A 15,755-nucleotide genomic window follows, 5' to 3' on the forward strand; every position below is an offset into this window, starting at 1 on the left:
ATCGCCAGATGAGGCTCAAAGTTTTCACACTGCCATCGATCTTTCGAAGACTGGTCGGACAACTATGTCTCTTTTCAGTTTTTGACCGCTGGTTGTCATTGGCGTTGCTGGCCTGGAGTGACCTCAGTTTCTTTTCTTTCGAGACTGGTGGCACACACGCCACCACCCCATTATTAGGAGACGCTCGTAGCATCCATCCATTCATCTAGCCCATTTGCCAGCATTGTTAGTTACCAACTGTACCCGATCGTCGTCTTGGCTGGATTGGTGTCATATCATTCTATTGCACGCACGTGTGCTACCCCACTGACTCAGATCATTCGCTCAGCATGCCCTCCACACGCGTGTGGAAGTGTAAAGACGGCTGTTTTTGCAGTCGAATTAAAGAAAACGAATCGCAAATTATCGAAGAAAGTGAGGCCGCGCAAACCTGCCAGCCCTGCAAAACGATTCTTTGACCTCTGTGCGCAGGTTACTCTCCCAAGTTTTTCTACGCGGGACTTGCACGTTTTGTGGACCTTTCAACAAGCTACCCGAGTTGCCCGCCTTCTTCCCGTGTATTTTGTTTGCAAGGCTGGCTTCCCATTGAATCCTCCCATCTCTTCACTCTATTGCAACTCTTTGCCCTTCTCTCACGAGTCTACTCTTCTCTCTATATCAGAACTTCTTTGCCCATCTATACCGCCATGCAGTGCCAGCCACGCTGGCTCTAATTCAGAAGTTTCGTTTTCTGACTATACACGGGCCAAGAGAAGTTCTAGGTTGTGTGTCACGTGTGCACATCTTGCTCTCTGTTGGTGCGCGTGTGTGGTCAGGATAGCGGAGAGGCCTTCCGTGCTTTTTCTTACCTCTCAACAAAACGTCGAAAGTGTGACCACTTGACTTAGGTGTAATCTAAGTGTTAAGACGTTACCCCTGTTATTCGTCGCTGGGCGTTGGCGTGTGTCTCTATGATGTGGTGTTGAGCCCTGTCTCATATGTGGAGAGAGAGTGCGCGGCTTCGCGTAGCCACGCACCCACTCTCTCTATAGAGAGAGGATGCGGCGCCGCGTCGAAAAGCCTCGCGCTGACGCCCTGCGACGAATATATGGGGTCAGGCCTTTAGGTGCGGCGTTGTGGAGCGCTTGCGCTTGCTGTTGACCACCTGGTAGCCTACTTGCTGCTTCGGGTGTGCCTGTATTCAGCTGTGGAGATGGTGAAGGCTTCGTGGGTGGTGGGGACAGCTACATACGTGTGAAACTTTTCACGAGGCCGAATTCGTCGAGGTCGGGTCTGATGTCAAGCCTGAAGCTTCCGAACAGGACCACACCGGCAGCTATTTGTGGCAGCGTGTCATCGACTCAGACTTGGGAGAGCAGGCACGACATCTGTTGCGGTGATTTCATTACGACCAATGATGACGCCGACACTGCGGAACCGTGCACCGATGAGGGCCTTGTGAATGAAGTGTGCGGAAAGAGAGATTCAGAGGAACCTGATGGCGAGGACGACGAAATTTTGGAAACAGTGCCCACAAGCATGCTTATAGCAATAGACTACATTCATGACTACATTAGTAGCCTCAGGCAGCTTGTATATGCAACGGGCCCTCACGAAGAGCATGCTGCCGCTTTTAATAAATTCAAGACCACCCCTATCGCTTCTGCTCTTCGAAACGTGTGCACCTTTGCGGGGAAAAAAAAAAATTGTGTTTTCACTGGTAACATTTTTTTAAAGGTGTGTTTTGTTTACTTCGATTATTTTCGGGATACAGCAAACGGATGCCGTGTCACCCTCAGGTTCGTTATAAGCGGGCTCGACTGTATTATAAAGTTGTGGTGCGTGCCGATTTATGGCATACCTATTCTTTAGAAATCGCAAAAGTTTTACGTAGTTGAAAATAGTCGTCATCGAGCTTGATGAGCAAAATTAAAACCATAGAGTTTCGTACAATAATACCTAGAGGGGAATCTGGCGCTAGTGTCTATGCGGGCTTCTTCAGCGGCGCTTGTACCCCCATGGGAAACATGGGAAGTGTGGGCTTCGGATCTGCTTCGGATGGATCGGATTCTTGAGATTTGCGATGTTTGTTTGCCGAGTGTAAAACAAAGCGATATAAAGTTATATTTAAATAAACTTGCTTCTTTCTTTCGTACGTAAATTTTATTGCGAAATGTTTTTGTGGTTATGTGGTAGAAATGAAACCTGGACAAATTTAACCACCAGAGTATGCTTTGCTCTGTCAAGTGTTCCAGATTTGGCATCGAGATGTAATGAATTATTGTTTACAACACTCCAAAACAAACATCCTTGTTCTTCTCTCGAAAGCATGCATTATTCGTTTATTAAAATAACAGTGCAGTATGAAGTGAGAAACACTTAACGAATCGTCTGTCCTGATGCCAGGTGCGTCTGTTCAAGTGGTCTGCCCCCAACGCACCTCTAGTTTTGCTGGGAAGTCAAGTCAGAGAAGCATTTTGTTGTGTCTACTTAGCTTCACCATCGTTTTTCAGTCGATTTAAACGAGTTTTGGCAAGACCCACTTATGAAAAAACATGAACTCGATGCAATATCCTGCGCTGCCAGGGGACGCTACATGCAGCGGTGAGTAGATGACGCTTCGCTCAAACTGTCAAATACAACTCAAAAAGCTCTGTAGCCACAGCAAATCTCAAACCTAGTGGTCTTAGCCTCTTTAACAACAAAGACGCGGTTTCAGTTCTTTGCACCGCATCCTACCAGCTGCAGAAGAATTAAACTGAAACTGTAGAAAAGGATTCGTAGGTAGTTTGCTCGCTAACGGAACCCAATCAGAAGCCTGTCCTTCCCATAATTCCCATGGGGGTCCACGATCTTGGCACCAGATTCCTTTCTAGGTATTATTTTATGAATCTCTATGATTAAAACAGATTACTCAAGGCACACACTAAGTGCAACCGTTCTACTACTTCAGACCTAAATAAGCCCGTCTCACGGCAGTAATAAAATTTGAATGGCAGCACACTGCACCTGTATGCTGTCCTGAAATAGCGCTTATACTGTCGTCTGTTTTTTCTCTTCTGTGAGTAGCGCAGCTCAGTTTGGGAGCTCAGTTTGAAGCTTTTCTTTGTTTGGGAAGCATAAAACACTGGATTGGGTTGGCCACTGTGGTGCTTCATTTTACAGACAGCCAAAGCAGTTTTTCCCACCTATTTATAGCTTGAGGGAAACAGATATGCCCCACTATCGCACACAAAAATTAAGCTGTCTGCTCGCTTATTTACAAATTTTTGCCAGTTTTTTTTACCAAATGCCACTTCGATGTGCGTTCAGTCAAAATTTGCGACTTCTATGTCCTATGTCATGGTTATGTTTCACCACTCTTGGCATGCACTGGCCGGGATCAACTTCTATATCGCCCGTCAAGTTTGAAGATGAACATCACGAACTACATGCAACTTTTCCGATTTCTAAATATTATGCCATAAATTGGCATGCACTGCAACATTTAATGTAAGCACTTGCCCTCGAGTCTATAATGATAAAGTCAATAAATAAATTTTTGTTAATTAATCACAATAGTGTGAATAGGAGCATTACTGTGATCGTATTTTTATAAAAAATGGGTATTAGTTTAAGAAACAAATATATATATATATATATATATATATATATATATATATATATATATATATATATATATATATAAGGGAAAGAAGTGTATAACTAAGGGCTTGCTTTTTCGTGTTTTGACACAATATTAATGAGATCTAACAGACAGTAATGCTAAGGAAGATACAGGGGAAGTTATTAGAACCAATGGAATGTAAATAAGAAGAAAGAAAAGTGGATGAAAAAATAACCAGCCGTGAGCAGCTCACGGCTGTTTATTTTTTCATCCACTTTTCTTTCTTCTTATTTACATTGCAGCTCACGGCTGGTTATTTTTTCATCCACTTTTCTTTCTTCTTATTTACATTCCATTGGTTCTAATAACTTCCCCTGTATCTTCCTTGGCATTACTGTCTGTTAGATCTCATATATAGATATATATATTGCTAAGGTATGAGCCGGGCTGTAGTATGTGCCGGTGAGGTAGAAGAGGAAGACAACGTTGTCTGGTGGGGCCTGAGGACTCCATCTTTACCGCGACTGCCAAACTTCATCCTCACTCTGTAAATAAATCCACCTATCCTTTAATTCAACCGTAACAGTTTTGTGGTGGAGGTGCTGGGTATCTGCCAATATCCTGATTGTAGGTCTATTGAAGAAAAGTACGAAGACGAGTGTAAGCAGTCAATAACATCGTCAATTCTAGGCAGCGGATATACATCTTTTTTGGTCATGGCGTTGAGTCTTCTGTAATCAATGCAGAATCGCCAGGCACCATCTTTTTTCTTAACCAAGATGACCGGTGCTGCCCACGGGCTACATGACTCTTCAATAACACCCTTCTTCAGCATTTCCTGAACCTGGTCGGCAATAACTTTTAGTTCTGATGACGACACTCGGTAAGGCTTTTGTCGGATCGGATGGGCAGTACTGGTGTCAATCTTATGGTAAGGGCGAGAACATGGTAAAGGTAGCGGCCTCTCCTCTTGGCAAAAGTCAAACACAGAAGCATGTCGCCTCAACAGATGGCGTAATGTTTGCTTCTCGTGTGACCGCAAAGTGGCACTAATCATGCCTAGGATCTGCGACTCGTAAGAGCAACTGCGCTTACCAGAGACTGTACCTTTCTCACTTTCATCGTTGTTAACGACCGCTACAGAACCTTCAGTTGGATCATCGATGACGCCAAGCTTCATTCCTCGAGGGAGCACACGGCAGTGGCGAACAGTTCAGTGCCCACAGAAAGGTTGCTCCTTCATCAACAGATACCAAACTCTGAGGGACGAGTATGCCTTTCTTAGCACATTGAACGATGGCAGGTTCAACGATGGCGTCAAAAGATGTGGCAGATTCTGGGGCGAACACCGCAACTGACCTCATTGACCATGGCGGCACTGTCAGCTCATCGGAAACAATCAGAGTATCCTTCGCGGCCTCCGGCGCCTCATCGACGAGGGCAGGAACATTGTCACCGCTGACGGAAAGTTCACCGCTTCTACAGTCGACGAAAGCGCCACATCCTTGGAGAAAGTCAAGACCGAGAATCACATCGTGGATACAATGTTGCAGCACAAGAGACTCTGTTGGGAACACCTTTCCTGCCAATAAGACATTGACGGCACAAACTCCGACAGGATCAAGTACTTCCCCACCAACACCACGAAACCTTGTTGATTCGCCCCAAGGAAACATAACTTTGCGGCCAATGCGACTTTTGAAAGAAAGACTCATAACTAATATCGTAGCACCAGTGTCCACCAAAGCACTTGTACAAAAGCCATCTATTTCCACACGTATCTTGTTCTGGGACATTATAACTGGCGGAGGCATCTGAGGCAAATCCTGTTGTGCGACCTCACCTCCATCGGTAGCGCTGGCTAGTTTCCCGGCGGCGGCGGTGATGACGGGCGTCGTCCCGGTGAAGGGGAACGATGCAGTCGGCCAGATGGAGGCGTCAAACTACGGTCAGAAGCGGGAGAACTGCCACGGTTATTTCCCCGCCGTGAGGTACTCCTGGAATAGGCGAGCCAATGACCGTTGTTGTGACCAGTGCCGCTGGCGGAAACTCTGATGGGGAACGATATCGGGATGTTGGCTCTCTCTGTCGACGACAGAACCGAGCTATATGCCCGGCGATACTGCAATGGTAGCACACAGGGGCTCGGCGGTATGCATTGTACTCCTGGAAGGCATTGCGCCGACGTGGTGGTGATACGGGTGCATCTTCGTTCGGCTCGTAATAGGTGTTGGCTGGCTGATGGGGGTAACTGAAGCGGTCTTCGTACCTCGGCAGCGGCTAGTTATTGCTCTGTGACTTCGGTGGTGAAAGTGGCCTGTAGTTGCAGTCATCTGCAACTATATATATATATATATATATATATATATATATATATATATATATATATATATATATATATATATATATATATATATATATATATATATATATATATATATATATATAGAGAGAGAGAGAGAGAGAGAGAGAGAGAGAGAGAGAGAGAGAGAGAGGAAATGAAGCACGTGAGTGCAAACATGTTAACATGTTTTCTTTTTTGTATCCTCCTTCTTAGCACCTGCGGTGTACATGATGTGCCCTGTCACACTTACAGGTGTGCTTGCAGTGTGTTCGAGTATGACACATTTCTACTGTCAGCATTATTAGTGCACATCTCTCACTTTCAATTATTTTCTTCTTGTAGTTCTGATAAGTTATAAATCGTATCGATAATTTTATAGCTTATGCTATATAACGTTTGGGCACAGCATGCACTGAGGTTTTCCTTCTGTCCGCAATTTGGAAATGACTGATGTGTAAGTGATGTGTTATTGCATTGTGAAGTTTGCTTATTATTGGTGGATTAGTGTTTTATTTTGTGGCATAATTTTTCGCTCTCTTAAACATGCTCATTTGTACAATATGTCTGTGCAGGTATGTAGAAGTATTTTCTACTGTACATAAACATCTTTGCAGAAATTTTTTCTTTTTCACATTTTATCTAGAATTTGCTGAACTTGAACATAATGCAGTCGAATCTCATTACAACAAAGTTGCATCGGGCATGAAAATACCTTTCTTATATTTCTTTTGTTCAATATATGTCGTGAGTATGCATGCAAATACTATCTGTGAGAAAAGTATTGCTATTGTATTTATGCAAAATGAGCAAAAGTGTGCTGTTGGTGAGCTGATGGGGCCCGTAAGAGTAGGGTTGCTTAGGCCATAAGAAAATATTGAAACATCTTTCAAATATGGCTTCATGTCAGCAAGTGCTGTCATGATTAGCTTGTTGTCTCTAGTCCAATCAGTCAAGCCACTGGCTCAAACGAGGGCTATGCATCCAGTATGTGTTATTTCAAGTTATTGCAGAGTTTTTTAATGGTAGTCTCTAGACAGAGAAGGGAGCACTGGTAGACCCGTACTACATTATGGCAGCCATCAGTAACCTGTGTGTCTGATCTCATGCTGGATTACTGATAAGGCTTACGAGTGCAAACATATTCACGGGAAGCTTCTCTCAAAGACTTGTTTACAAGCGAATCCTCTGAATGCAGTGCTACAGTCACTAGGCCTGTAACCAGCGGCATATTGCTGGAAGTCTGTAGCCAAAGTTGTTGTTTAATGCCAGTCAGCATGACGGCAACTTTCTTTCTAGAAGGTACCCATGTTAAGACAAAATGGTCAATGCTCTTAATGCCATACGAACTCTGCAATTTTGGTTATTATCACTGTATTGCATTATTGTAGGGGTAGGGGACAATGGCCCGAAGAGATAGGGGAAAAAAAGAAAGAAAAAAAGGGTGTTTGTAAAACTTTTGCAAGTGTACGTGACATTTTTATTATAAGATGATATATGTTGAGCCACCTGCAAATTAAAAATTTGCTTTATTACATAACCGATACTGAGTTGTACACATACGGCCATATTTTTGCTTTCCATACAACAACAGTATTCTTCATTAAGTAAGGTATTGCCAGCCATACTTAGTAGATTAACCTTGTTAGATCCAGCTTTGTTATATCGAGGTTCGACTGTACTTATTTACTTGCAAATAATAGTCAGACAGCATTGGCAATAAAAATTCTGTGCCTGTATACTGTTGCACTGAACGGTATATTCAGACAGTCCTTGAGAAGACCTATTACAAGCTGTCTATTACAAGCTATCTCTTTATAATTGTTGAGTTGAACTTTGCAAGTATTGGTACTTTTTCTTTTCTCTTTGTTTACGAAGATTGCCCTGGCTGTTGCTCTGCTTTATGTGCTATTTTGCTTGTGCTGCCTGGGCATAGGTATGTGTGGCTGGCACAGGGATGTTTAACCTGCAATAAGAAGCTGCATGATGATTTTTCACGTGCACCTACCTTTGGAAGGTCGTTGCGCTTATGGCCACACGGAGGCTGGCCACTAATAGCTGGGCTTCCCTTTCTCCACTTTCACCTTGGACTCAATCTTCGGCCTCTAACTGTACCTCCTCTCCTCCTCACCCTTCTGTTTCTCTTGAGCAGCCAGTCGAAGGCATGGCCAATTGACTGGGGAGTACAGGCTCGAAGCAGGTCTCTACATTTGGCTTTCTCTTCTTACATTTTATTCTAAACTATTCCTTATTTCTTGCTTGTCTCGAGACCACCCAAACATTTTCCTGTGAGTTTGTTGTCAGGTTCCCTTCCATTCAATATGCTCATGTGTTCTGGTATTGTTTTTTCCATATTTCTTTTCTTGCATGAGTTGATAGCTTTCATCCCCATTTATGTTACTTATAATGCAGAAATCTTCTGGGTACAAGCTTTAATGACCTCTTTTGTTTTGATGTTACATTTCCAGCTTGAAAGTTTTTCTTTATCTTCCTTCCTCATCGTGACTTCACAGACAAGCTTCTCTAAGTAACAAGATTGCTTACTACTAGTCAGGTCCTGCAATCAAAAAGAAAATAATGAAAGAGCTCTGAGATGTGCAACATCAGCAGACACAAAATGCTTGCGGATAAAGTTGTGTGATAATTTCATTTAATCATCTCCACTGAGAGTCTGGGCGATTGATTGTTTTTTATTGAACCTTTGTAAGCATTCAAGTGTCTACAACTGCTCTAAATTAATGTACGTAGAATTTGGTAAAAAAAAAGTTCCAAAAAATAACGCTACCCTCATTAACACCTACTGATCATATTTCATTCTTGTTGAATCCAGTGTTGTACAGCTTTCTGGTGGAGTGTTAACTCATCTGAAGGGAATTTGGATCACTGTGGTCATCTTATTAATTTGTTGATAGGTGTAATTATAATAAAACCACTAATGATAAATATACTGCTAGTTTTTTTTTCTTCAAGAAATTTGACTTAACCATATGTCCACATCAGTGTGCTCTCTTGGGAAAATGGTAAATATGTTTTGAATGGTCTACAAAAGCCACTGAATAAAATCAATGGTATTTTACATTCTATATTAACTGTTTTCAAGGGATAGTTCTGGCGTATTGGACAGTGAAAGAGGTTATATATTTCATTTTAGTCTTCTTGAGAACAGTCTGTTTGGTCAGTAAATGACATTGAGCCAATCGCTTTTCGTTTTGATTTCGGTATCAGCTGGAAAACGCAGCTAACTAAACTCAAGGCATAACTTTTTATTTTAGTTCGCTGTAGTGACTGCGTACCTTGTGCAGAGGCACAAGGCTCAGTGGCCGTGTTTTCTTGGTATGGTATTTTATTTGAAGTCAATATCCATTTTCTTAAATACAAAAATATGCCTAAGGAGCCAGAGTTCATTTTACTGTGTTTATTACTGAAGGGCTGCAGTTTCGAAACATGCAATAAATTTTGTGTTTGCAACAGCACCTTATGCAGCTTTATGAGGTACCGCAACTGCTATATGCTTTGGTCGATGGCACTGTGTTCGGTCGGCTTTGTAGGGCTGCGTTTGGCATTGGTGGGGTAGATATCACTAGCGAAAGCACCTCACATTCTGCACAATGTTTTATAGACTTGTGTGCATGTGTTCACCCTTTTTCTTTTTTGTTTTCATTTTTCATTTCTTTGTAGAGTCCACATTTTAGCATGCTAGTGGCTTTACAGATTGTACCTAGTGTGTCTTTTATGCATGTTAACTGTAAACACTACTCGCGTCTATAAAAAAAAAGCACTTAGTTAAAATGTACACCACCTTCATCTTGATAATAAATCACTGTCTTTTGAAAAGCTCAATCTATGTTTCAAAAGTACCCAATAAGGTCTCTGGCTTAAAGTGCTTTATTTGTAAAACTTTTAGAATGTGAAAGTCAGTGGTTTATTTATATCATGATGGCATTATCGAGTCAGTCCAGTAAACATGGCAAAGCGACAGTTGGTGATGTTACTAACAGACATACTAACCATCTTGTGGTCTAGCTTTTCAAACTCATGGAATGTAACCAAATCAAAAACCAGCTATGCTTGTTATCATACAGGTAGTAGTCACGTGGTTTTTTGGAAGATGAGTCATATAGGGCATTAAATGGGCTTTTTGAGTTGTGTTACAGTCTTTACTTCTATTTGTATTTAGTCATTATTGTCATTAATGATTGATTAGCAAGCATTACCACCACTAAATCAATTGCGGTCATGTAGCACTATGCTTGAATAGAATTGGTAGATGTCTCGGGGAAAAAAAAAATCAAGAAGCTGCCAATACTTCACCTCTGTACATTGTAAAAATGAAAAATGTTTAGTTGGGAGTATTTCTGCAACCTGTCATTAGGTTATTGAAATTCTTGATTTCAAAGCCTACAGCAGCTCTTTACCTTTATGGGTTTAAAAGGGTTGGAAAATTTTGTTGTACTGCACTCTTATGAAAGTGTTTGAATTGTGTAGTACATCCTCATCATGCAGCAGTAAATGTATGAAAATTCACAGTGTAATATTATTTATATTTAGTTGGTAAGAACAGGCATGAAAACAATGGGCAAGTGAGTTCAGTGGGATTGCATTTCAAAAACGGCAATGTTGGTGCCTGCAGCCAATGTTTACCATAAATTTGATTGATAGTCATGTTGCTAAAGAAGCTCTAGAGCACATTTTCGATATGTCAAGAAAATCTTTTTAATAATAATAGATTATAGTCATGTGAACATTTAAGCCAAATAATAAGCTGCATAAACAGAAAATTAGTAATGTGGTGCCGAGAACAGACAAAAAACTCTGGCTCTCTCTTCTTTGCAATGTCATCAGTAAGTATGTAGCAAGTAGGCACAAGAGGGTGAAGCACTTAGTTGTAGATTTCGTGATGGCAAGGACATCCTCGATATTAATCTTATTGCTAGTTTTTAAGCTAAAAAAAGTGAGAAGTTTATATGTCGGTAATATAAAAAGAAACTCAAATAAATTCTCATACAGTTATGTGAAGGGGCATCTGGTTTACTACATGTGTGCTGTTTTGAACACATGCACTGGTGGCTTGCCTCATACTGAGACCCTAAGCAGCATTCATCAATGTCTGATTTCACTTCCCAGACAACACGTACATATGTAGTGCGTGCATTTTACATGCATTATGCCAGCCATACCTCACAAGCTACAAGTCCTGGCAGTCATCACTTTTTATTGAGCCATGTAATGGTGTTTCAAAATGTGCAATCTATATTTGGCTACTGTCTATGAGTCTGGTTGGTGCTGGACAAGCCAGTCTGCACCATTTACTTGCATAGCTTGGCCAGTCTGAAGTGCACAAGCTGGCACACACTGTGGCTCTTTTTGTGCATACAGGAAACTTCGTGCTATCCACACAACATGCAGTATAGATGTGTATAGTTGTGTAGTGTAGATATCTAAGCCAGCACAATGTGCTGCAATGAGCCCGCACACCAGTGAGGCACTCACAACCATGTGCTCTGATTGGTCTATGCAGGTGATGTGCCTCCTAGCACCTAGTGATGTGAGGCAGTGAAAGCGCCCATCTTGTTTTGAGAGAGTGTTGCAGCTTGAACTGGGAGTAGCATTAAAAAGGTGGCGGGGACAACAAAACAAGCAAAACATAAGAAAGTGCCCAGGCCATGACACATGGCAACACAACTATAGGGCAGGGCCTGTCTCCTTTGCTATTATCCCCTGCGTAACTTCCAATTTCTGCATGTCCTAGATGCTTGCACATGTAGATTGCCAACTGGCATTTTGCCACTTGGCGACTTAGTGCTGATTAAGGCAGTGAAGCCAATTTTGTTGTTCCTTGTAAGGGACTTAACAGCCGAGATGGAAAACGTACGGAAAGCTATTACACATGACCCTATTGTAGTAAATGGGACTGATGTTTCAGAGGCAAGAACTGTTAAAACTTAAGAAGATTAAAGAAGTTTTACTGTACTTTTAAAAGTGTTAACCGTTGAAGGGCATTTTCAGTTGCTTTTGGTATAGTTATAAAAAGTTTTGAAAATGCTGGAACATTGCTTAATAGTTTGGGGCATGTCCTAGATTTATGTGGAGTGATAGGGCATGAGGTATTTAATTTATATGTTACTACTATTAACACCATCAACGAAATGAGGTATACAAGGTGCCCCTGATATCTTTACCCAGAGTATATGTTAACATACACAATAACGATGCTACCAAATACATGTTGCTGATTGTCACGTGGATTGAGTCAGTGTTTTTTTGTGTTTGAATTAGTTGTTCAATTGGGCCTTTTAATTAACCAAATTTTGAAGGAATGAAGATGGGTCTAAAATTCTAGAGAGAAATTTGTAGATTGGTTTGCAAAACATTCGATTAAACAGTTTCTAACTTTATATCTGTTAATTATTGTTGTTTTTCTGCTAACTATGAATGCCCGTGAAATACAAAAAATACCACCTGACAAACCCACTGGTGTGCCTATGCGCACCATGATTCTGGTGCTTTCAAACGTTCCGTGTATGAACAATACGCTTCCCTCGTACTGGTTCATGGCAGCGATAAGTTCTCAGAGCAGTTATCACTTTTGTGGCCGATAGCAAGACATCAATACGTATACATCGCAAAGCCATCACCATTGTTGCAATCCTGTCAAGACAGCACAATAGACCCTTTTCATAATTGTAAAGCTAGCTTTCCTGCTATGCAGTTTGCCCTACTAATGGCGGCTAGTCACTTTTTGCAAAGAGAGTGTTCAAGCGCAGTTTACTAATACTTGGAAAATGTAAGTTTAGCTATCTCGGTATTACTGGGCATAACAAACGAGCCCCAGCCTGTTTAACTAGGACCTCGTCTCCATTTGAAGTAGGACAGGTGACGCCATTAGTAGGGCAAGCATGCAGTGCCGAAAAGCGCACTTGTGAATTATGGAATTATGAAAGGGGTCTATTGGGCAAATGCTATGGTTGTTTGCACGTGGAACGTTAGGGAGCACTGGAATAATTGTGCGCACTGGTGCCCGAGCAGGCTTCTCACGTGGTATTTTTTTTGTATTTTGCAGGCATTTCTAATTAGCAGAAAAACACTAGAAATTACTATATATAAAGCTTGAAACTGTCTCATTGGACGTTTTGCAAACCAACGAACAACTTTTTTATTGAAATTTTTTACTCTTTTTTTCCCTTCAAATGTTAGTTAATTAAAGGGGCCTAATTAAACAATTAATCAAAACTAAAAAAATAGGCTGGCTCACTTCAGGCAACGGTCAGCAAAATACATTTGGTCGTGTCATTGCATGTGTCGGCATATTTTTAAACTCTGGCTAAAGAAAGGTGGGGCACCATGTATACTAATTTATATTATGTCGTAGCTCGTACAGGCAGTGCTAAGAAAAAAAGAAAAAATGGGAGCAGGGAGAGAGAGAACTTGTTAATGTTTGCAGTATCCTTATTACTATGCAAAACTTATTTACACAATTTTTGTCCCTAAGAGGGACGAAAATTTCTATAGGAAGTGAATAGCCTTTAGTTAACATTGTTGGGGCTTTAAATTAAGGCAAATCAATTAGCTTTATTTTATTCTGAGTCTGATACAATTTCCCATTGGTGTAACACAGTAATGTATTCAGGCGCTTACAGCTGAGCTGGGGAAGAAGAATCTGAGTATTGCTTGCAGAGTGATTGTACAGTAACTTGAAGGTGGAGTGCAAATTTGGTTCCATGAAAATCCAACATTGTTTTGCGAGTCCTGTAATGCTCACACAACTCTAAACACTATAACTTGAAAAACTGGCCTAATAATTATTATTCAGCAGTCATGGGTCATTATAGTATTATGGCTGTGGTTAGTAACTCCAAAATTAAGGAGACATACTAACACAACTAGAGTTGGTTGACAAAAACTAGTGTAAATCTTATGCTTTAACGAAATTGCCCCTTCTATAATTGTTTCTGAAATAGTTTAGTGTGTACGTAAGCTTTTCACGGCCAGCTGTAGCCTGGCCAGTCTACTAAACAACATAATTTGCTCAAGATGCTTTGAACTGGTGACTGTGTTCCTTCATCTGACTAGCTTTGCAAGAAAGGATGTTTGATGGCATACCAGTGATTGATGTTAAGAGGGCAGTGGATAACAAAATATTTTTTCAATAGTCATGGTATAAACATGGGGTCCATGCTCCTTCTTCCTCGTTTCTGTAAACACCTTTAAACTTACTTTGTAACATTAGGAAGGTTATGGGTGTCATATTATTTCCATCATCCTGGCTTCACATTCTGTGTAATTTGATTTACACAATAAGCAGCACTGTTTCAAGTGGCAAATAAGCTTATGTGATGTCAGATGTGTCTGATAATGTTTTTAAGCCACATTATGTGCACTTAGAAACAGTAGACAGTGTCATTTTACTTCAGTCAAACCGGTCGCCAGCCACTGCAGTTTTCTTCATAGTGTGTAATTTTACTTTTATGTGCATTGGGCACCGACTTGAAGGACAGCGGTATCAGAAAAAGCGAGGCCTTGGACACGTAATAACATTTCTGACATGATCCATGCAATAACAAGCTTAGGAAAAGTAAGGGCTTTATTATTTGTCTCTGAAGCATCAATTTCACTGTGATGCCTTTTTTGATTGGTCTTGATTTGTTTTTATTAATGGTCCGAGGATGATTTTGGGGCATTACTATAATTATGAAAAAGACCTTTCAATTATAAAGCTTTATATGCAGTAGTATGACAGTTAGTTATTAAATTTATGGCTTTTTGGTTACTTAGATTCCAGATAAAATATGATGTTGTGCTTAATAACCAGTTGGCATACATTATTTTTATCCTCCACTGATGCTATGGTTTTTACTAATGTCTGATTTCAGGTGGTACAAACAAGGCTCAGTGGGAAGATGTGACTGGGTCAACACCACTTACTTTTGTCAATGACTGTGTTTCATTCACCACAACAGTCTCAGCCAGGTCAGCTACTTTGCTACTTACAATGTGCAGGTTTTTGTGCCAATAACATAGGAATTACCCAAGTAGTATGTATTGAGCATCACGGTATTAGAAAAAATGTGCAGGGATTCATAGTTTGTCAAAAAGAAGCATCAGTTTTTTTTAAAATTATTTCGTGGTATGGGTGCTCTGCCTAAAATTGGGAAGTGTGTCAGTCAGGCTATGGACAAATTTGCACAATGCTGTTGAAATACCCACCTAAGTGTAGGTTGAACTTCGTCAGAATAGTACAAGCACATTGCTAAATCTTGCTATCATGTCAGTGTTCTGCCATTTGAGAGAACGTGCTGAATAAAGAAAAAAATTTTTTTGTTACATTTGATTCCTAAAAATTTGGTTACTATTGTGTGCTGTCACATTATTTTGAAAGTTACTATTACATGAAAAATAATATTTGCTGTGTCAGGGCAAGTATGTTTGTTAGAGTGGTACATTAAGCTGAGTATCTTCTGTATTGCTTAGGGCACGAATATCATGCATTTTTTGTGACAGTGTCTTGCTCGTTCATTACTCAGGTTTTGGCTGATGGACTGCCGGCAAGTGAGTGAGGCAACCAAGTTTGCTACAGAGCTTTATGCAGAAGCAATGCACGTACCTTTCATGGCGAAGTTCGTGGTTTTTGCCAAGCGTCTAGACCCAATGGAAGCCCAGCTTCGTGTTTTCTGCATGACAGATGACAAAGAGGACAAAACTTTAGAAAGTCAAGAGCACTTCACTGAGGTGGCCAAGAGTCGTGATGTTGAGGTAAGCGCTTGGTGTGCATTACAAATATGCCCATGGCTGCACAATACATAATATGAGAGATGTTGAAACGCTGAGGCA

The 15,755-nt window shown here is 41.0% G+C and overlaps 1 protein-coding gene across 27 annotated transcripts in view; it reads left to right on the plus strand.

Annotated features, from left to right (window-relative positions):
* Positions 1–15,755, plus strand: part of LOC119176963 (uncharacterized) — a 351,479-nt gene that overhangs the window by 199,231 nt on the left and 136,493 nt on the right. For 23 of the 27 annotated variants that reach the window (XM_075878307.1, XM_075878295.1, XM_075878310.1 and 20 more), the window contains 3 exons: positions 8,080–8,127; positions 14,798–14,894; positions 15,449–15,677. In XM_075878307.1, the coding sequence (XP_075734422.1) occupies positions 8,080–8,127; positions 14,798–14,894; positions 15,449–15,677 (374 nt within the window). The remainder of the gene's footprint in view (positions 1–8,079; positions 8,128–14,797; positions 14,895–15,448; positions 15,678–15,755) is intronic. The other 4 variants (XM_075878296.1, XM_075878303.1, XM_075878306.1 and 1 more) reach the window with 1 other exon arrangement.

The sequence above is a fragment of the Rhipicephalus microplus genome, chromosome X, assembly GCF_043290135.1.
Source record: "Rhipicephalus microplus isolate Deutch F79 chromosome X, USDA_Rmic, whole genome shotgun sequence".
Lineage (NCBI taxonomy): Eukaryota > Metazoa > Arthropoda > Arachnida > Ixodida > Ixodidae > Rhipicephalus > Rhipicephalus microplus.